Source organism: Pseudorasbora parva, chromosome 5 (assembly GCF_024679245.1).
Source record: "Pseudorasbora parva isolate DD20220531a chromosome 5, ASM2467924v1, whole genome shotgun sequence".
In the NCBI taxonomy this organism is placed as follows: Eukaryota; Metazoa; Chordata; class Actinopteri; order Cypriniformes; family Gobionidae; genus Pseudorasbora; species Pseudorasbora parva.
The window spans coordinates 16,593,859-16,617,824 of NC_090176.1; the positions used below are offsets into that span (position 1 = coordinate 16,593,859).

General features: G+C 38.2%; 1 protein-coding gene across 1 annotated transcript; it reads left to right on the top strand.

The window, feature by feature from the left end:
• Positions 1-1,129: 1,129 nt before the first annotated feature.
• On the top strand, positions 1,130-13,861 carry LOC137075992 (purine nucleoside phosphorylase LACC1-like). Its single transcript, XM_067444928.1, is given in 6 exon segments — positions 1,130-1,977; positions 1,979-2,358; positions 7,507-7,685; positions 7,877-8,042; positions 11,055-11,280; positions 13,677-13,861. Coding segments are annotated over 6 exon segments (1,287 nt in total). The 5' UTR covers positions 1,130-1,810; the 3' UTR covers positions 13,846-13,861.
• Positions 13,862-23,966: the final 10,105 nt, after the last annotated feature.

The window sequence follows — 23,966 nt, forward strand, 5'->3', positions numbered from 1 at the left end:
ACACAGTTTAAGATATTTTATATTTAGTCCAAAATAAAGGGAGAAAGGGAATAAAAACATGGCCAGAAAGGGAATAAAAACATCATCAAAGTAGTCCATATGTGACATCAGTTAGTTAATTAGAATCTGTTGAAGCATCGAAAATACAATTTTGGTCCAAAAATAGCAACTAAAAAAAAGCCCCGGTAAAGCTACGACTTTATTCAGCATTGTCTTTTCTTCCGGTTTGTTTTCAAACCTCAAATAAAGATTCAAACGATCATAAATCAGCGGATTGATTCATGATTTGGATCGCCAATGTCACGTGATTTCAGCAGTTTGGCAGTTTGACACGCAATCCAAATCATATGGACTACTTTGATGATGTTTTTATTCCCTTTCTGGACATGGACAGTATAGTGTGCATACACTTGGATACTCTCTCGGACTAAATATAAAATATCTTAAACTGTGTTCTGAAGATGAACGGAGGTCTTACGGGTGTGGAACGACATTAGGGTGAGTCATTAAAGACATCAATTTCCTTTTTGGGTGAACTAACCCTTTAATACACATCACAACCTATTGGCTGGTTGTACAATTTTTTTCAATGTTTTTTTTTTTTTTTTTTTTTTAAGTAATCTTGATTCACTGAGAATAAGGATTATATTTTTTGATTGAAGGAATTTAATTGAATGCAAGGTCCATGTGTGAAATGATAGTAGAATAAATAATCAATATTTGAATTGCATTAACATTTAAACTTATTTTTATTTTATTTTTAGAAATTACTTTAGAATTAATACAATATTGTATATTATATAAATGAAACAAATTTAGTTATATTAATGAATATATTAATTATATAACACACATCTGGATAGAAAAATGAAAATTCTGTCATTGATTAGGCTACGTACCCTAATGTCGTTCGACACCCATAAGACGTAATTTCATCTTCTGAACACAAATGAAGATATTTTTGTTGAAATCCGATGGCTCAGAAAGGCCTTCATTGACACCAATGTTATTTCCTCTCTCAAGACCCATAAAAGGCACTAAAGACTTCATTACAAAGTCCATCTCACTACAGTGGCTCTGCGGTCATTTTATGAAGCAACGAGAATAGTTTTTGTGCGCAAAAAAAAAAAACTGAATAACGACTTATATGATGGGCCATTTCAAAACAAAGCTTGAACGGTTATAAATCAGTGTATTGATTCATGATTCGGATTGCGTGTCAAACTGCTGAAATCACGTGACTTTGGCGATCTGAGTCGTGTGTGTGTGTGTGTGTGTGTGTGTGTGTGTGTGTGTGTGTGTGTGTGTGTGTGTGTGTGTGTGTGTGTGTGTGTGTGTGTGTGTGTGTGTGTGTGTACTATTGCTCTTATGGCGGGCACTGTGCAAGGTTCATTGACTGCCAATTCAGTCACAGAACAATGCTCTTTAATGGGGAAGCTTATGAGGAAATCTGACAGTAGGTCTAGGTCTACTATGTCTGGAAACAGCAAACAGGCAAAATGAACAACAAACTGTAGCAACGGGCTGGAAATTCTGTATCTGAGAAATGTCACATGCTTTAGCCTACTATGAGAAATAAATGTCTGTGCAAGCTCGTCTGGTGAGGAGTTTCCACTGAGGGCGGCGCTACACTCTTTTCAGGAAGTGCTGGGACAGAGGAAATTTTATTTTCGTGGTAAATAAAAAAAGTTCCTCGTTCATGAGCCCATAAATAATCAGGTGTGTGGTATGTTTGCGCGTCCACATAACTTCTGTCCCAGAGAGAGCGAAGCCAGCGCGTCTGCGTGTGATGATCCGTTAACGAGCAGAGATGGCTGCGGTTTGTCTTGTGGATCTCACTCATGTCCGCTGTTCACAACACGACATCTGTGTGAAAAGACGCATCAGCAAGTTCTGTGCACTGGCCGGGAATGGCTCACAGGAACCGGTCTTCTTCATAGCGGACCCAGAGAGCTCCGTGGGGACGGACCTATTTCTGAGAAGAGATGTTTATCGGCTTCAGCAATTCCCCACAGGTCCTGTGCGAAAGCTCTCTATCAGCCTCATTATACTCATTCAAACAGGCTATAGACAAAGAGGACATTAGTAATGTGAAGATCATGACCTCGAGCCACGGCAGAGGATTGTTTCAGGTCTACCAAGAGCTCCTCTTCACTTCTGCGTATAATTTTGAGTACAGTCTGATATTTGACAGTCTGTCCCGTGACTCGTGTCCCCTGGGTGTCTGCTCAGACATCAGCAGCACTCAGCAGGCAGAGGCAGAGGCAGCTCACGCTAAACACGAGCTCGGCACGTTTCTACAGAGCCTCCCAGCGGTCAAAGGAGATATTACAGTTCTGAGATCTTCTAAAATTTCAGGTTGGTGGTTAGATGAGTGTATTTTAAACTTAACGTTTAAAGCTACACTACGTGATATTTTCCCCCATCTAGCGGTGAAAAGGTATATGACCATCCAGTGAATATTAGTTTATGTTCCTCTCAATTCTGATTTTGTGGCCGATTTAGTCCAAGATTAACATGGCAATCCCCCTCTTCACATTCGACATGGTGCCATTGAGTGTTAAAACGCGAAAGGCGAAGCTTAAATTTATGGGTATGTCCCTCTTCGGCTAATGTACTTTCAAGATGGAGGGGCAACGTGGCGACCAGTATCCGAACCCCTCACCCGTTTGTATTTTCAATGGCATATTATAAACTTACGAGAATACTTTATTACTTGAAAGAAGTAAATATACTTTAATGGGACATACAATTTTTGAAAGAACTATGTGTTTTTAGCTAAGAATAAATTAACACACACACACACAAATAAAGCCCCTTTTCAAGATTTACGCAATTAATAGTAAAATTCCATCAAATTGAATTGAATAATAAGAATTTTAAATTATTTTTTTTTAAAAAACTAGCTCTTAAAAGCCCACTGAAGTGCTATGAAATGCGCCGCATTATTCAATGTGTTGACGTAATTTCCGCTGAAACGGCTCCAGCTGTTAGCAGCTCCTCCCCTTTTTTGTAACAGCCAATAGAGTTTCGTTAATATACAGTTTGACTAGAGCGCAAGAGCGGACCTTTCTGTTTGGTAACCTTTTTGGTAAAGATGCCATCGTAATTTCCTCCATATCACTTTGAAATGCAGAATTCTGTGCAGAATTCAAATGGGTCGATATGTTTGTTGTCGGTGCCGACTCGCGCATATGATCCATGCTGCGCTAGACCAGAGCCATTGGGCTATGTGAGTTGCGGTGTGTGAAACTAACGTGAAAACAGACTTCATTCGCCTCAAATGAAAGCATATTTACACTGAATCATTTCCTATCACATATCTAGTGTGCTATGTGCCTTTTACCATGTAAAAATGAGTAAATGTGTGTTAACAACTGACCGATTTCAGCCACAGCTTCAGCAGTGTAGGGGGCGGGCTTTAGATTCTATAGAGCATTTTGATTGGACAGAAGATTTGACAAGAAAGTGATGTCTGCAATGATGTCACCAAAATCTGAGATTCGTTTTAGCGGAAGTGGGAGACTGTAAATTTTGAATGGTTATATCTCCTAAATGCAAATTTGGTCATATTTTTGGAACGTACCAGCTTATTCATAACTTTAAGGCTAACACAGTCATACTAAAAGCTAAAAAACTTAAATTTTGATTTCAGTGGACCTTTAAAGGTGCCCTAGAATGATTTGAAACAATATTTGAATTTTTCTCTGATATCTAAATAAAGGGTATGTGGCTTATTAAAGGTCAAAAATTGTCCAGATACGGTTTTACAGGTCCATTTACAACCCTACAAATTGTCCCTAGGATGTAGTGCTCTGTTTTTGCCTTATTTGGAAGAGTCATGAATATTAATGCTGAGCTCTGCTCTGATTGGCTGTTTCACTGCACGGCTCAATGACAGCTAACACATCTATACCATCTGTCATGGCAATGATTTTACAATGATACCTTCTTATAGCCTGACAAGCCTGGAAACTCACCATTGACAGGGCTCAATCCGAGGGGCGGGATAAACGGTTGTCTTTCAAACTCTCTTTGCACGGCGTGCACGCAATAGGATAGAGCTACAACCAACCAGAGCAATGAAGGTGAAGCGGAGCTAGTTGGAAGATTAAACTTTCGCCGTATCTGGTCGGCTAAACTCTGAACACATCTTCCCTTCTTAAGAATGACTTCAGTGCCGTTCTTTGTTCTTTTCTCAGAGAAAATCTTAACTCCAAGTCTTCCAGAGACGTGGTCAAAGCTGATTCGAAAGACCGCCGCCGTTCGTCAGTTTCTGTGTTTACTAGAAGCACGCAAACGCAACTCGGCCGTCGTCATTATGGCCCCGCCCACTGACTCTATACACGATGTGATTGGCCCGACAAAAGTTTGGCGTTTACAGCTCAGAAGGGTATTGAGAGTTGCCAGACGACACCCATGGGCAGATTAGATTTGCTGCCGCTAGGGTGTGTCTAGATTTCTAGGCTAGGTAACAGGCCTATCCTTCCGTTAAAAATAATGTCTATTGTGGCGCTGGGAAACTTACCAATTTTATAGACTTTAGTCTGGGTTGTCTTTTGTTTTTGTTGTTTTGATTACCCACATTAATCAGTGATGCGCGCCAAGGGTTGATCCAAAATGAGCGGGTGCCTGCGGTCATCACCCGCGGACGAGTCATCCAAAAAACTTTTTTATGATATTCAGGTCGCAGTCGGTCGGGTCGTTTGAAATAAAGATGCCAATTAAACCTTTGTAATTTATAAAGTCCTACTAGACATAATTTACTATGAAATCCATTGATAAAAATAAAAATCTCCACATTTAACGGAGTTCACATCAACGAAAGCAAAAGTTTCATGATGCATTTTATTCAGCAGCACATTTCAAATTCAATATGAGAGAGCAACCTAAGCACTGGTAAGATCATTTAGCCTCATTAATAAATATATTTATATATTTTATTTATTTATTTAGGTCATTTATCTGTTCTGTGTTAACTTTTCGATAAATTACACAGAATACTGCTAAATAATAACTGTAAAGCATGTTTGTTTGTGTCAAAATCGTGATTAAAATCGAAACCGGGAAAAAAATAAAAAAATCGTGATAGGTTTTTTTTGTCCATATCGCACAGCCCTAATGAGGAGGCAATGGTGTTTGAGACTCGACGTATGTGATGTACTGAACTCTTTTTATTTCACTATGGTAAGGTTTTTCATTCTAGGTCACCTTTCATTCTAGGTCACCTTTACATCTTTGGAACAAGGGAATGGATTATTTAGTTTGTATTTTTGATTCGTAATGTATTAATAAATTGAAATGTGTTTAAATTTAAGATTACAGAATGTGTTATTAAATTAAAATTTAAAATTCTTAAAGGTGCACTATGCAACTTTCCGTCCACTGGAGGACGCCTATTCTAAACAAAGGCGTAGTTTAATGACGCCAATTGTGAGTGCAGTATCTTGGGACATGTGTCTCATTTCAGAAGGCTACGTCCTCCGGAGGATGCCTTTGAAGGGTGCAAGGCCGTCTCATTTCAAAAAAGTGAGAAGAACAACCGTCATATATATTTTTTTATATCATATGAAAAAACTGCACCACTGCCAGATATACATGCGAGCGTAGGTGTGGTGTTTAAAATGTAAGTTCAGACTTGTTTTTATTTTTAAGCTCTGTTACCTCAAACAGATAGTTGTGGTTAACAGGATTACAACACTTTAGTGCTTTTTAAACGTTTAGAACAGTACATTGCTGTCAAGACAAGAAACATTTCATAGTAATTTTCAAGTTATAAATAATTTTCATTCATATAAACTGGCGTGAGAGTGCAACGAGGCTGAATGTGTTGGCATAGCAACGTGATACTTCCTGCCTGTGTGTCCTACAAAGGACGTCTAGTATAATTCTGATTGAGGACACTCCGTATACTGCATCCTACACAGGACGTGTCCTCCGGAGGATGCAGCCTTCGAAATTTAACGAAATGAGACACAGCTATGGGCTTCACCTCACAGCCGGTGGAAAATAGGACTCGGGCAGAAATCATGTTCATGGATGCGGTTATTAACGTTACTGTAAAGCAGAGCATGACCGAGTTTTGTGGAGCTGAGCATGGAGCGATTGTTATACAAGCACACGGCTCGCGAGCACCGGGACTTTTATTATGACGGGATGGGACACAGTCGCCGGGCGCGCGGACTTCCGCTTTCTCGGGTCATGAGTAAGGTAACTCAGCTCTGTTTATCATATTAGATACATTTAAGCGTGTTTAAAATGATGTTATGACGTTACTCTATGTGTTCGCTCAGCGCTGCTGTGACATGTTCACACTGCTAAGAGAAAAGCGCTTCTGCAGAATAAAACCAAGAGTTATCCGCAGATATAACACGATTGACAGGCGACTCGCTCAAACACTATGCTGAAACGTCCCGGTCCTTAGTTAAAATAGCAATTTTCTCACAATTTACAAATAGTTGGAAACATTTGAGATATTGTAAGTACTTAACTGAACAAAATATATAACACTGGCCTAGTGGTTTTTGTATATTTTACTGCAAAAATACTACACAGTGCACTTTTATTTCATAATATGAATAATATATAGGCCTAATATGTAAGGATTATTCAATTCAATTCAATGGAAATATACTATTAACTGAAAACTTAAATCTTGAAAAAAAAGGCTTTTTTTTTTTGAGTGTATGTACTATTCATTATATTATTTATTTTGCTTGCTTTTTATTGAACTATTAATATAGTAAAATGTTTCCCCAAAAGCCTGTTGTATCATATTTAATATTTCCCATTTTAAAATGCATTTATTTTTCAAATTAAGTAAAATTAAGTTGCTTCGGTCCAGTAAGTGTTCATTCTGAAATATTTATACAATATAAAAGTTTTTTTATTTAGTTTTTTTAATTATGTTTTTTTTAAAATTCCACTACAAAAAGACACGTGTAACAACCTGAAGGGGGACATTTTTGCAATTACACTAAAAAGCCTTTTTTTTGCTTCCTGGGAGGGCAGAAGGCATGTAGATTCATTGTGTACAACAGCTTTTCCTGCTAATTTTTCATCATGTTGATCATTTAGCGGCCTTAGAAATTCATGTATTTATTGTGTAAAAACTTTTTTCTTTTTTTTTTTTAATTATGACATGCCTAATTTAGTGAACCTTCAGTCTTAGTAAGTGTTCATTTCGAAATAGTCAAAAAATATATTAAAGTTATTACGTTTTATAAGATATCACTGCAAAAATGCACGTGCATTTTTACAATTACACTAAAAAAAGCCTTTTTTTTCTTTCTGGGAAAGTATAAACTATTTAAAGGGCAGAAGGCATGTAGTAGATTGTGTACAACTGGATCCCTTTCAGTCGGTCAATTTCGGCCCTACGTGGATGTCACCAACTTATTGGGATCACAAAACGTCAGTGACCGACTGAAAGGAAACGTCTCGGTTATGTGTGTAAAGAAGCGAGTAAAGAAGCAGCTAATTGATCTAGTTTCGTCTCATTCAAAGACTGTTTTGGTCATGGCTTCACCACACGCACTGGAGGAATCTCCTACATCCGGACCCTGAGCTCACTGAACCTCTTCTCTAACCCTCGGCGCAAAGACTCCAGAGCTGAGGTGGCCGAGAACCTCCGTCGGCTCGGCCTGCAGGCTGGATTTCACCCTCGCCAGTTCAACCTCATAAAGGTACTTTACCACAAAGAAAATATGAGGAAGTCAGCCTAAGAGCGAGCAGCATATCATAACTTTAAACACTCCACTGCATTTCCTGTTGCATTCTACCTTCTTGCTCACTCATTGATCTTTCTTTCACACTAAACATATTTTGCGTAATGCTTCCACATATTGATTGCATGTGTGTTTGTTATTGACTTCAGTGCAATCATGCTAGTGACGTGTGGGTGATGGGCAAACCTGCCCCCGACAGTTATGACGGAATGGTGACCAATCAGGTGGGAGTTGTCATAGCAGCACCAGGAGCCGACTGCATGCCGCTGCTCTTCACTGACCCCGTGGAAAAGGTCACTGGCGTGGCCCATGCAGGTTAGACACATCTCCGTAATATATCATTTCTACTTTCGTTCTTTTGATTTTAGAGTAAAACATGACCAAGATATGTTCTTGACAACTCGCTCAAACACGCTCAGTAATAATGTAATTGATAAATTATGGTTAGATCTGCATAACCGTACAGTGATTTACTTGTTCTGTGAGTTCTGTGAGAAGAATGTGTTTATATTGGGAAGGCAAAAGGTGCGTTCCAGTCAACCATCTGTACTCGTTCGAATAGCACTGTGAACGTCATATAGAGAATATGAGAACATCACTTAAGAAGAAGTGGAGAAGGAAATTAACCCACCGGTTATTGCACATCACTCAAGTATGAAAGTAGTTTGAACAAATTAAACGCAGTTAAAATGAATGGAATTGAGCTTATTGATCTCCACCAAACTGCATATTTTTGCTCAGTTTGGGCCGTCCAGTTTATTATTTTTAATAAACAGTTCCATTTAAAATATTTTTTTGTTACCATTATTTCATACATATATATATTGCTGACTTTTTTCTCAAAATTGTGAGATATAAACTTGCAGTTATACTTTCTTGTGAGTTTTAAAGTCAGAATTGACTTTATTTCTTAGAATTACAAATTTCTGTCAGAATTGGAACTTTATATAGTCAGAACAATTCTGATAGTTTTCCCACAATTATGAGTTTATATCACACCTTTTGGCCTTTTTGTCAGAATTGTGAGATAAAAAGTCACATCTACCTTTTTAATTTTTTTATTCCGTGGCAGAAACAACCTTCAATAGTTTTGCACACTGTTGTTTGATGGTGTGATAAGTGCATAAGAGAAGCAACAGTTACAGTACAATTATTATGCTCATACTTGACTTATATGACTATAATGACATGCTTATCTAACCAAATTGCAGTATTATCATATTAGACATCAGAGCAGACATTTATCATGTGTTATATTGTCACGTCCACTAGCTGGAGTGTCCATGATATCCACCAGAGGGCACTCCTCCCTAGTCCATTGCTATCAGATCGGTATAGCATTTCCCATAACAGGGCTTGACATTAAGCATGTTCACGTGCTTGTCCTTCAGATAAGTAAATCGTTCATTCACTTGTCCAAGTAAAATGTTGCTTGTCCAGAAAAAAGTTCGATTTTTTTTTTGTGTGTGTGTGTGTGTGTGTGTGTTGTAAATATAATTTATTCTGAAGCAATATTCTTATCAATGTTCAATCAGCTTTGACATATTTAAATCTGCATATTTGTGATGTGTGTGTATATATATATATATATATATATATATATATATATATATATATATATATATATATATATATATATATATATATATATATATATATATATATATTTGTGGATATCCAGGTGGATGCTGGTCATTGGTGGTGGTTGAGGAGATTCCCCTTTCTATGTAAAATGCTTTGAGTGCCTAGAAAAGCACTATATAAATGTAATGAATTATTATTATTATTATATTTTATAATTTCAAATTTGAGATGTTTTGAGATTTGTAGTTTTGAATCGACAAAAAAAAAAATGTTTAAAGCTACACTGTGTAACTTTTTTAGTTTATTCTTTAGCTAAAAACTCTTAGTTCTTTCAAAAATATATGTGCTCATTAATGTATATTGACTTCTTTCAAGTAATAAAGTATTCTCGTAAGCTTATAATACGATATTGAAAATACATACGGGTGAGGGGTTCAATATGCCGGTCGCCATGCTGCGCCTCCGTCTTGAAAGTACATTAGCCAAAGAGGTGGCAGCAGACGGCCGTCTTAATAAATGATTCATTAAGTTCATTCAAACGGTTCGTTCAATATCTGAATCATTCAGTAACACACTTGTTGCTTTGGGACGCGTTACATTTCTGCAAATGAACAACTTTCGCTGCTAACATTTTAGATGCAAAACCCTCAATATTGCATCTAAAATGTAAGTGACGTTAAGTGAATGTTAGTGAATGTTAATTAATTGTTAATGGAGCTGTCATATGAAATCAGTGTCATTTTCAGTCATGATGTATTCAGGAAACAGCTTAAACGCTCTAGTGTTGTAATTTCTCCTTGAGAGGCTGCATGAGCGTCAACACCGCAACCTTTTTATCATCAGTTTATTATATATTATCATCCACTATCGATCCCCACTTACACTAAACTAATGCACAATCATTCTTGCATTTTGGTGATTCGCTAGTTATTTTTTGTTTCGATCCGGCGCTTGTCCATCAGGCAAGAAAAATTATCTTTCAAAAAACCCACTTGTCCCGGACAAGTGGACAAGCGTTAATGTCGAGCCCTGCATAAGTCATTTCCTGGATTTATGTTGTGATTATGTTTAACTATGTCTCATTATCTTTTTAAACTCTGCCTATATAATCCCTGTATCTTCACTCGTCCCTTGGTGAAGTCTTGTAAGTGTTACATGCCTTTCTGAGCACTTGCCCGCTGGTTAGCCATGTTTTGGTTTTGTCTTTATGTCTGGTTTCCTGGACTTGCCTGTTATTTTTTTGCCCTGTTGTCTTTTTGGACTGTATGCCCTGTGTTTTGAGCTGATTTATGGATTATGATTCTGGATTGCTCTAATAAAGCTGCATTTGGATCCTCAGCTGTGTAATGATCCTCATTATGTAATATATACAGTACAGTACACACGTACATTAAATGGAAGTTTTACAGAAGCTTATGTCATTATACCTCAAACTACAATAAGGGTTTAAGTTTTGTCTGTGTGATGGCGATGCAGTCTGTTCCAAATGAGTGCGTTTTGTCAAGTGAAGTGAACAATTGATATCCCTTGCTTTGGGAACAGGGAGATGTGTACACTGCACATGGACCTTGTCATCAGAACTGACAGAGACAATTCAGTTGGAGTTTTCTGGGAAGGATAAATGTAATGGAGTTATTCTCAGTAATGTTATGTGTTGCTGTGTTCGCCTTGTTCCATAATATCTATACCACCTATGGCATTATGTATAAATTGTTTATCTGGTATTTCTTGTGTGTGTCCCAGGCTGGAAGGGGACCCTCATGGGAGTTGCCATGGCAACAGTGAAAGCCATGGTGTCAGAGTTTGGCAGCAGGCCTGCAGACATTGTGTGTGTGATCGGGCCTTCTGTTGGGCCTTGCTGCTTTACTCTGGAGCAAGATTCGGCCAGAGAGTTTCATGCCATACATCCCGACTGTGTTAGAAACATGGACTCATCTACACCTTATGTGGACATCAGACTCGCAACCAGGTAAAGTTCAAAGGTCAGTCCTGGATTGACTTCAGCTGTACTCCAGAGATGTGTTTTATTGATCCCTCAGTCCTCTGTGTCACTCACATAGGTCAAATCATTCCCTGAAGTGAATCAGTAATTAAATGAAGGTTATATATATAGTTATAAATATTTAAGACGTGATCTCACATGATCTTTGATAACAAAACGGATGCTGTGTCCTGGGGTGTATTCTAGAAAGAAAGGTTAACTTAGCGTCACATATACCCTGATCTTTTGATGATTAACACAAACCTTGCTTACTCAAGGTGTGCTGGTTCCAAAAATGAGTCTGGTAGTTAATTCAGACAACCCAGAGTATGTTAACTCTAAACAGACAAGACATTTTTAACAGAAAAGATGATCCACCATGGAAACAGACACTATGAAAGAGCACACCATTCTACTTCCTTTTTTACTTCTACTTACATTCTTCTGTTTAATGGCGATTAACATAACATACTTAGTGCACATAACTACCTATTTGGTGGCTATGCAATAATTTTTTCATTCTTTTCATTTAATAAGTAATATTTATTCACTGAGTATAAGAATGATATTGTTTGTTTTAATGCTTATTAATTGAATGCAGATCCATGTGTGAGATGACTTAAATAAATATATCTGAATTGAATTAACATTTAAACATTACCTTGTTGTAATCGTGCTTTAGAATCAATATATAACATTTTATATTGTATAACTGTTATATTAATGTATTAAGTATATTAATTATATAACACGCATCTGAATATCTCTTAAGCAAACTATCCATTGCTCCGGAGCAGGTTATGTTCAGAGAGCTGCTATGGTTACTTACATACCCTGAAAGTTACCTCCGTTTTTGGAACCGAAAGTTGAGGATATCCACTTACTTACTCTTAAACATACCCGGGTATGTCACATAACCTGCTTTCTGGAATACCCCCCTGGCAACTTATCAATACTTATTATTTATAGCAACAAAACATGCAATGGCTGCAACAATGTGTAGTAGAAAAGAAAATCGTTCACTTTTCACAAAAGAGAGTAACGTGAAAAACTCATTTAAATTTCAGTAATTGTAATTGCGTTACTTGATTTTAACAAAATAATATTGAGTTACATGCACGTTACCTCTAAAAGTAGTGGAATTAAAATCTTGTCTAATTTACCTTGAATGCCTTGTTTTACCATGCCTAATATCAATCTGGTTTAGTGCAGTGTGAACAAGAGTCCCATTGGATTCTTTTCCACTGGCTGTAGAGGTGAAGACAACAACTCCCATGATTCCACGAAATCAAGGCTTCATCAAGCTACGCCTTTTTAAATAAGAGACTTCTAATGCGAAAATGACATATTGTGCCTTTAAATTCACCCCCACACTACAAGATAATCAGGCAGATTTTGGGCCCAATTCTCCCTATCCGACAGTCTTAGGTAAAGTCCCAATTATCTTGATGGTTCCACAGATTATTTTATCAGATTTTCCTGTGGTGTGAGGTGTGTTTAGAGTGATCTAAATCTTCTCAGAAGAACGTCGGGCCACACCAATTTCAAATTGTAAATATCATCATATTTAATATTTATGATAAGAAATCCTGCTGTGTGGGGAACCCTGAGGAAAAATGCACACAAACTCCGTCTTGTCACATGGAACGAAACAATACTCAATCAGCGAATTGTGGCATATTAAATACTGTTTTTATTTTTATGTATCGTCATATTTGTGGTCTGACATTTTGATATAAAATATAAATAATAAAAGAATTAAAGGTAGACTAACTGATTGAATGTAAGATTGATTTGATCTTTTAACACTGTATACTCCGAAGTGTAATCTTCCCTCTTCACAGATTTCACAGCGTTATTATAGGTAACTAAAACCATAAAAATAAAAATAAACATTTTTGTTACTTGGAATATATATATATATATATATATATATATATATATATATATATATATATATATATATATATATATATATACACACTGAAAAGCCATTCAGATATATATAAGTTTTTATTTCCACTAGTTGCCAAGAAAAATTAAGAAATGTTCCACAACATTTCTTAATTTATTTGAACATGATGTACTAAAATAACTAACAAAAACTGAAATAAAAATTAATAAAAACTGTAGACATTGTTATCTATTAAAAATGACAAAAATACACAAATGAAAACTAAAATTAAATTGATTAAAAATATTACTATAAAAGTATCTCAATAATACTAAAATAACACTGTTAAGGTTGTTTAAACTATGTAAAGCACTTTGTGTGCTGTATAAAAATTTAAGCTTATGATATAGATTTTTTTTTAATATAATAATTAAAAAATATAAAGCCTATTCTAAGAATGTCAACCAACCATCATACCTTGGTGTTTTAGAATTCTGCTGGAGAGAGGCGGGATTAAACCTGAACACATCGAGGACATCAGGATCCCACAGCAGTCAGATTCTACACTGTGCACCTCCTGCCATCCTGAATTATTCTTCTCCCATGTAAGAGATGGACTCAACTTTGGGACACAAATTGGCTTTGTGTGGATCAAATAATCCTGCATTCAGCTCTGATCGAATGTGCAGAAAAATCACATCTACATGACTGTGTTCTAAGATTGTCCAGTACTAGTGCAGCCATACTAAATTAAACCACAACCATAGACTGTAAAAAAAATAAACCACAACACAACGGTAATGCTCCCGACCACGAGGGGCTCTCGGAGTGCAAAATAGTTAGTTTTCCTTGCCATTGCTTTCTAGATTGGCCAGTTTACAAATATATAAACACTACGATCAGTTTTAAGTGTGTAACCATTATCGACATGAAATATCAATTCAAAATCACCTACATGCATATTTATACTTGTGAACGTTTTTTTCTTGCGATCACGGTGCTTGATGCCTAAGGGAACGCCTTCCACAAAGTGGTTGGAACGTATATTATGAATTAAAATTACTTTTTTTGTTTTGTTTAAAATGTTCAAATTCCAATGTTGTGCAATATTGAGTCAGTTTTTTAGAAAACAACAAATTCCAGACATGGAATTTTAACATGTCTGTTTTTAAATGTTAAAAGTAATTTTAATTCATACAAATGATGTTTCAACTGCATGGTGAAATTGCCAATGTTCCCTTGGGCATCAAGCACCGTGACAGCATGTAAAAGCGTTTTCAAGTATAAGTATGCAGTTATAATGCATGTAGGTGATTTGAATTAATATTTCATGTCGATATATAATGGTTACACACTTAAAACTAATCGTAGTGTTTATATCTTTGTAAGACTGGCCAATCTATAAAGCAATGGCAAGGAAAACTAACTTAACTGCACTCCGAGAGCCCCTCGTGGTCGGGAGCATTTCCGTTGTGGTGATTCCGTTTTGTTGTGACTTGTTTCCGTTGTGTTGTGGTGATTCCGTTTTGTTGTGACTTGTTTCCGTTGTGTTGTGACTTCTTTCCGTTTTGTTGTGACTTGTTTCCGTTGTGTTGTGGTGATTTCGTTGTTTTTCGTTGTGGTTTTTATTTAGTACAGCTGCACTACTGGGCCACCCTAGGTGTTCATTTAAGAAATGCATCTAAGAGCCAGTATAAACGTACTAGTATAATACATTTATTTGTATGGGATTACCATTTATGAATATGACGCAGTCGTGAGTCGTGGTTTGATGTAGTGACTTACAGGCTCACGCAACATAAAACCAAGGGGGTAATCTAGCACTTGGAAAGGGGCTGAAGGTTGGAAAAACCACAGACAGTAAAAGGAAAAACGGGTTTCCTGGAACGCAGCATTGCACTATACATCTGCATCCTACGTCATACACTGGAACGCCAGTCTCTTATGAACGCATGTATGACAGCGGAAGTTTTAAATATGAATATTTTTCTTTACACAAACCCATCAATTTGCTTCAGAAGGCCTCTGGAGCCGTGTGGAGCAGTAATATATGATAAATGTACTTGTATGGAGTTCTAAACAGAAACAGCCATTTAGGTTACTCTTTTGAAGGGTTAAAATAGACTGTGAATGTACACAAGAGGTAGCCAATCGTTTCATTTCTTCCATCTTGGCGTGAATTTTAAAGGTGCACTATGTAGTATTTTTGCAGTAAAATATCTAAAATCCACTAGGATATATTTTGTTATATATTTTGTTCAGTTGAGTACTTACAATATCTCAAATGTTTCCAACTATTTGTAAATTGTGAGAAAATTGCTATTTTAACTAAGGACCGGGACGTTTCAGCATAGCGTTTGAGCGAGTCGCCTGTCAATCGCGTATACATGTAGTGTGAACATGTCACAGCAACGCCAAGTGAACGCACAGAGTAATGTCATAACATCATTTTAAACACACTTAAATCTATCTAATATGATAAACAGAGCTGAGTTACCTTAAAATCATAACCGGAAAAAGTGGAAGTCCCGCGCGACTGTGTCCCGTCCCATCATAATAAAAGTCCAGGTACTCGCGAGCCGTGTGCTTGTATAACAATCGCTCCAGCGGCCGTGCTCAGCTCCACAACACTCGGTCCTGCTCTGCTTTACACTATTAATAACCGCATCCATCAACATGATTTCTGCCCGGGTCCTATCCTGATTCTTTCCCACCGGCTGTGAGGTGAAGACCACATGTCCCAAGATACTGCGCTCACAATTGGCGTCATCAAACTACGCCTTTGTTTAGAATAGGTGCCCTCCAGTGGACGGAAAGTTGCATAGTGCACCTTTAAATGTTATGAATGATAAGTAAAATACATTGAAAGTTTGCTGTAATATTGTACTAAACAAATCTTTCCACAGAAAGCAGCTGCTTTTTGTTTTGTGTATAATAAAATGAATGGTGAAATGTGTAAATCCGCTTGTTTAGCGTTATTATGTGTACGTATATTGAATGTGTCATCGTTTACCTTCTGTATTTGTTTGAGAGGGGACACTAGAGGGCGCTCGCGTCACTGTATCCAGCGCGCGCTCTTGTTTATTATTTGAGACACTGAGTGTTGGCTGCTTGCCACGAGCCCTTCAGCATCACACATACACACACACACACACACACACACAATATTTTCTATCCCCCTACACTGCCCCTAAACCTACCCATCACAGGAAACATTCTGCATTTTTACGTTCTCAAAAAACTCATTCTGGATGATTTATAAGCCTTCCATAGGCGTAATGGATTCTATATGATTTATAAGCCTTCTGAAAAGTGAGGACATAGGTAATGGCCTCATATTTCACCCTGTCCTTGTCTTACCTATTTCATTATACCCATATTTGTGTCCTGATATTGCACAAAAACAAGCACACACACGCGTTTTCATGATATATCTCGGGACTTGAAATAATAAAAAACGTGAAATATTAAAGCATGCCTTTCTCTAGTTCCAAAACAGACCTGGTTATGAAATATTTTCCTACCAATGCTTCAAGGAATGATATGTTAAGATTTTATATAAGGCTATATTTTGGGCAGACCAGATTTTTATGCTACTTGTAAGGACATGTTTGGGTTTTTGTGACTTATGAGGTCATGGCATCACACACTGTCATTTCATGCTTAAAGGGTTAGTTCACCCAAAAATGAAAATTCTGTCATCATTTACTCTCCCTCAAGTTTTTCCAAATCTGCATGAGTTTCTTTCTTCTGCTGAATACAAAGGAAGATATTTGGAAGAATGTTTGTATATAAGCAGATTTTGAGCCCCATTGATTACCATAGTATTTTTTAGTATTTTAGTCATAGTACTTAGACAGAATTTTCATTTTTGAGTGTTTTGTGAGGCCCATAGACACATTCAATTTTCAATGTTCTGGCTGTCTTCCTCTTCCTTTGAGAAAATGGGTGCTTCTCAATATCCCTCCTCGTTTCCTCGCTCCTCCGTCCTCCATCCTATGACCCGGAAACCGATGGAGCTCAGCCATCTTGTAGGAGATCTCAATTCTCTAATTGCATCGCAAGGAGGCGAGGAGTGAGGAGGCTTCCTGAGGAGTCGTGAGGGAGGATACACTGGAGTATCCTTTGCGAAAGTGTTTTTTTCGACTAAACATGACACAAGCATTAATTCTCTTCCCCCTTCACATCGTTCCACAGTTTATTCATTATTATTAATATGTTTACATGTACGAGACACAAATGTTTGTCAAATAACAACACCTGACAGCTGCAGAATTATATCAAAGCACAAGAAAATAAAAGAAACTAATAGAAACTAATACTATACAATGAATAAAAAGCAGTTAATAACTGGAATTCGTTGTTAATAATAACTGGTAATATTCGTTAAAATATGGACAAATGTGATATTTTGTGGATGTTGAAGCTTATAATATAAATAGTAATCTCTAATGTTCAAGAATCTCGACTAAATCCAACGGTGCAGAGTCATCATTAATTGACAACGCTTTAAAGTGATGTTAAAGGGAGCGAGGATATATCATTCCACTTGATTCCGCGTCCTTCCCTCGCATCCTGAAGGGGTGGAGCTAAGGCATGAGGAAAGGAAGGTAGGAAAGGAAACGAGGATGCACAAATAAGTATTGGGAAGCACCCAATGAGAGCTCAGCTTCCCTTGAGCTTTTGATATATAAAAGGTCATGGTAATATAAGAATATCCTGTAAATTTCAGAGCTGAAAACGTCATTATTAGTCAAAGAAAAGCTTTTATAGACACCAGGCCCAGAAAACGATTGTGTTCGCATCTTGACGTCATCAACTGACGAAACATCTTCTCTACAGAATAAGAAGCATGTGTATTTCAGTAGCCCCGCCAACCGACTCACAGTCACACGCATAAGCTTCCTTCGGATCCTAACATTAGGAATGTGTGGTTGAACTTTATTTTTAATGAAGATCCAGCTGATGTGGGGAAGACATATTCACTTCAGTTCACCAGGAACCATGGAAACAATGCTATTTTCTTCTATATTGGATCTGACAGGAGGAATGGTGCAACACACTTATGTGAGTAAAACGTGTTTTTTTAAATGTAATAGTATTGCATTGATCGTTTTGCTTATGTGTGCATATCTAACAGAACATAGCCCATAGCACGCTGGACTCAGACATGTATGGGCCAGGGCTCGCAAAGCCCAATGTGCTACCAAAACGGAAGCCCGTCGGCAGGCAGAGCAATCTCGTAATATTCCTTTCTTGTTCTGCTATTCTCTTTCTCTTGACTTTACATTTGAAGGGCGCTCGCGCACGCGTATATGTGTGCGCGCGGTTCGCCATAGATTTCAAAACAACCCCTCCCTCATGTAAACTGAACTGACAGGGGCGTAGATATGACAGGAGCTGAAGCTCATTAAATATGCAAATCTTATCCAATCCTAGCCGTGGGCGTTTACTTCCAAGTCTCCAGTGCAGCACACTCATCAAAACCCAGCATTTTAGAGAGCCTAAAAACCAGTGTAGAAAATAGCCTATTACTTATGATGTTTTTGAATGTGAAAACCACACAAATGTCATTAGTTGACCACAGACAACCGTATAAAAAATAAAAAAGCCAGTTCATGACACCTTTAATTGTTGTGGTGAAAGCATTTTGTGAGAGAAATAACGTTGCAAAGTTCACTCATGTTTATTAAGAGCTCTCAGATACAAACAAAATAAACTCGCGCTCACAGAGCCCTTAACAACTTGGTACAATAACACTCTCATCAATCTTTCCCCAGCTCTCCGTCTCTCTCTCTGGACTGGCAGTGCTGCAGCTGCTGCTTGTGCCTCACTACCTCAATAAACCACACCCCCTCCGCCACATAATCTCATTTCAAATGCAAAGATGTCAGTCAATCACAACAGTGGGTGTTCTCTTTCATAGGTTCACTCGACTCTGCATTGTGACACAATAGTTATTATAAAGTAAGTATGGTTTTTACATTTAAAAAAAAATCATAATTTAGAAATAAAAGGCATTTTTTCTATACTGATATTAGCCCTATGGCTGGAATGCTCTGTTTCCATGGGTGTGTCAGATGTGAGACATCAGTGAAACCGAATAGGGAACAAGATGATGCGTAGTGACGCAATAGGGGAACGCCCTCTGGGTGTGCCAATTGTCTGAAGCCCTTATAGAATCACGCCAATTCATTGGCTGATGGCGCAGCACCGGCACCTCGCTCAAAACCTTGAGCCTATACTAGTGCGCACACGCGCACCCTCTTATCTCCAGATTTCTCTGCCTTCATGAAGTGGTAGCATTGCTCCATTCGTGTGATTCTTCTGACCCAAAACTATCCTGGATTTTACCAGCACACTCAACCTTCGTCACTTCAGCGTCTACGGATAGTGGAATTTTGTTCTCCTTTTTGTGAAGTGCTATGGAGTTTCGTTGTTATCCCCAGTTGTGACGTCGCTTTATTTTGAGTGATAACGGCCCTGTTGGCTCGGTACTGGAGTTCTTACAAGAGAAGTTTACGGCCGGCGCAGCAGCGACTACACTCACTGTGCGTTCACACCGCTGCTGGCGAGAGCGTCAAAATTCGCTCTTGCCACCCTGCCAACGACGCTGTAGAAAGCTTCGTGGACGCGCTGCTGCTCTGATGTAGATCGAATGTTTTTTCTTTTTTAAAACTGTATTTAAAGAGGTCGCAAATCAAACAAGCATGTTGATGGATAGACTGACCACAAATAGGGTATAAGTTAACCTCATGAAATCGTTTAAATGGGAAAGTAAAAATGAATTGTATTCCTGCTGAAAAAAAGAGCATTCTAGCACCTATAAAATAGTGTTGCGTGACTTCTTAACAAATTACACATCACTATGAATGATCTCGTCATAAATGATAGGGAAACCCGCACAGCAATGATAAACTTCTCTTACATTTTGCTTGGGAACTAATTTGGTCGGAACCAAAGTTTACAGGCCTGCGTTCTCTGGATTTTTCTCAAGCGCAGCACTTCTACATTCCAATTGGTTTCCAAACCGCGTCATAGCTCATTACCATAAAGTTGAGCTGATTTTAACTCTCCTCGATGCCCAAATCACCCAAGACGCACCGTACCACTCTCGCCGGAGCTCGCCGCCCGGCTCCCATTGAAAATAAATGACTTCCGGCCACTTTGCCTCTCTCGCCGCCGGTGGTGTGAACGCACAGTTAGGGTGTATATTGCTGCCATGGCCGCTCATAGGGAGATGGACCAGGTTCCTTTGGGGAGGCATAGATTAATTTCGTCCTTCATTATAGGGGTCAGGCGCCTGAGACCAGTAGGCCCCCCTGGTGTTCCTCCCTGGGACTTTTCAGTTGTCCTGGAAAGATTGTCATAGGCTCCCTTCAAGCCTTTGGAGTCAGCACCAGTTAGGATTCTGACTCTTAAGGTGGCTCTATTTGTTAACTTTGACCTCTTTGAAGCGAGTAGGGGACTTACAAGCTCTCTCTGTTAGCAAGACTTGTTTGGATTTTGCTCCTGTGTTAGTTAAGGTTTCTTTAAGACCCAGGCGGGTTTATGTGCCCAGGGTTTTGTCAACCTCCAGCCCCCAACCTTACATTTTTTGATGTAAAAAACATTCTAACGATATAAGTACACCACAGAAAAAATTATAAAATAATAATAAAAAATCCATGCCATGGGACCTTTAAATTTAAGTTTGAAATTTATTTCTACATTTAAAGCAGTGGTGTACAATACAGGCATGCTCAATGCTCAGTAAACCTTTTTCACATTTACAGGTGAATGAAATCTAGTAAAACTGAGTGGCTCAGAGATATATAAAAGCTAACTCAAAAGGGGTCATAGGCCATGAAAGGTGCACAGAGTTCCTTTGTGCCACAAATGTCCTTTAAAGACTATATTTAGCATCATTCTATAAACAAGAAAATTATGAATACATTATTCAAGCTAACCAGTTTAATAATGTCAGAATGTACATCCCAACGCTAATAGCATTTAACACACAATGGGCCCTATTTTAACGATCTGAAACGCAAGTGTCAAAGCGCGAAGCGCAGGTAACTTTGTGGGCGGGTCTCGGCGCTGTTGCTATTTTCCCGGCGGGATAAATGGCTCTTGCGCCCGGCGCAAATCTAAAATGGGTTGGTCTGAAGTAGCTTCATTATTTATAGGTGTGGTTTGGGCGTAACGTAAATAAACCAATCAGAGCGTCATCCAACATTCCCTTTAAAAGCAGGTGCGCAAGTTCCATTATGGATTGCTATTATTATGGCGTATTTACCAGGCGCATGTTCTTGTAAGAGCAGCCCTTACGAAACAAAAATATATTGCAGTATATTGGAAAATTTCATGCAATACATTAGGCAATATATTCACATATATGGGAATTAATATTTATATCTTTCAATTAGGGGTGTAACGGTTCACAAAATTCACGGTTCGGTTCGATACGATACACTGGTGTCACGGTTCGGTACATTTTAGATACAGCAAAAATAAAAAAAATGGCAGATAAATTACCTTTTTTTATTTTTTAAAACTAACAAAATATGATTTTTTATTTTTTTTTACATTGAACAAAGATGAAGATACTTTACCCATCTTCTATGTAGTTACAGAAATAGACATTAGCTCTTTACAATAGCTCTCTCCACACACTACTGCTTCTGTCATCCCTTTGGCCAAATCCTGACTTCTGTGACTCTCAAGGGGACGTGTCTGAAGAACGTGGCTGTTCAGCTCCCATTCATCGGTAATGTGCTGTTACATTCAGGTAGCTTTGTGTAGCCCTTGACGTCCAGCCGTCTGTTGTCAGAGCAACCGCTGTTGCTTTTGCCATATGGTTCTCTATTTGGGCTTTTGTTTTTTAGTTCAAAGCAGGAATTACTGGCTGAAATGGGCTCGTGAAGGAACATTGTAACGGGGCTCAATTACTTTAAGCACGTTCTTAAAACTCCGTCTGCAGTGCGTATGCGGTGCGTTTTGCGCTGCGTATGCGGTGCAGGAGCCGCACGCCCTGTTGTCCTTTCACATATTTTGCGTTTTCATTCCGCAACTGTTAACATGGGTATAGAAAAAATACGCACCGCATAGACTACGCACTGCAGACGGAGTTTGTATGAAACGGGCGTAAGGTCTCATATCCGCGGCTATAAATGTCTTTTGCCATTTGAATAAGTTGGAAATGTCGGTCTAAATGCTGCGGGGATAGTTTGTGGCTGTTTCTTCTTTTTATCGTCTGGTTGTCGGCGTTAATGAGTTGATTGACATGACATGAATTATTCCCGCTGCTGTAGGCTACCATCATGTAGCAAATGCGACATACCGTTGTTTTTTTAATCCATCACTCTTGCCAACACCATCATAGCTTACAGAGAATCCAAAGTTCACCAACACCAGACCCGTTGGTTATTGGAGGATCTTCTATTTCTGGTCTGTTAAACGCAATAGCCATGTTGCAATGAGCATTCAGCGTGTACTGAGTAAGCGAGCACCTGACGGAGCAGTCTAAAAAATATTTGTTTTTTTTTCTCTTAGTCAGGGGCATTGCCTGTTACGTCGTTTTGGTTATTGGCTTCCTTGTTGAACGCATAATATTATATTTTACATACTTTTTTATTTTCCAAATCTAATTAATTAGACCAAGAACCGTTCGGTACATAATGCGTACCGCGTACCGAACCGAAAGCCTCGTACCGAACGGTTCAATACGAATACGCGTATCGTTACACCCCTACTTTCAATATATTGCAATATATTGAAAGCGGCAATCATTTGTATAGTTTGCAATATATTACATGAATATATAGCCTAATATATTTTATAATACCATCAATATATTAAAATATATTTCAAGTAATATATTGGTAAATATATTTTCCTTTCGTAAGGGAGTGAAAGACAGAGAAGTTGTGTTGTAGCCTATGGGGATAGGAGAAACCCACCCAAAATCAGTTTAGTCTATTTTTTTTCCTGGTTCTTGACGGACAAACCAATTTGTCAGATGTCCTTATATACATATATGTCTTGCCACTATTGGGCAAACAGGTCTGATCCTTAATTACTACATTAAGCCTGAATAATTTGTAAGCTAGATTTATGCCTATTTTTTCACATCTTCGTGGCACACCACAATGTGTTAATATTTTTTTTAGTGTAACAATTTATGATTTGCAAAAATAACTGTTGCATCTGTGTAGATTACATGAGCAAAGTGTATGCGCGTTGTGCACGCTATACATTATGGTCAAGCATGCGCCCTTAAAATAGCATAATGAACAACGCGCAACGCGCCACTGACTTTAGACTAGGTTTTTTCTGGTCAGTGGCGCAATTGTTTAATGGAACAGCAAAATAGCACCAGGGATTGTTTGCGCGGGAACACACCTCCTTTTTTGCGCTGAACCGCCCAGGGAGCGCAAGTTCATTCACTAGTTTAGCGACGTGCTTCTGTGGAGGGAAAAAGCGTGCTTTGCGCGGGGGCAAAATAGGAATGACACATGCGTCGGTGTACAAAGTCAATTGCGCTGGGTGCAAGATAGGGCCCATTGCCTATTAAAAGTAACACCTACTCAGAAGGATTTTTCAATAGCTGAAAGTGCACATTAAACAACTTGTGTAAAAAACAAAGCAACAATGAAAACCTGGGAAATAGGTGTAAAAGTAACAATCACTTTAAGTACTTGCTTGTTGACTCTAAGGATTACATATACTTTTAAACCTTATTCTATGAAAGAAATTATGTCAGCTATTTGAAACCATGCATTATGGTATGATTCTGAAG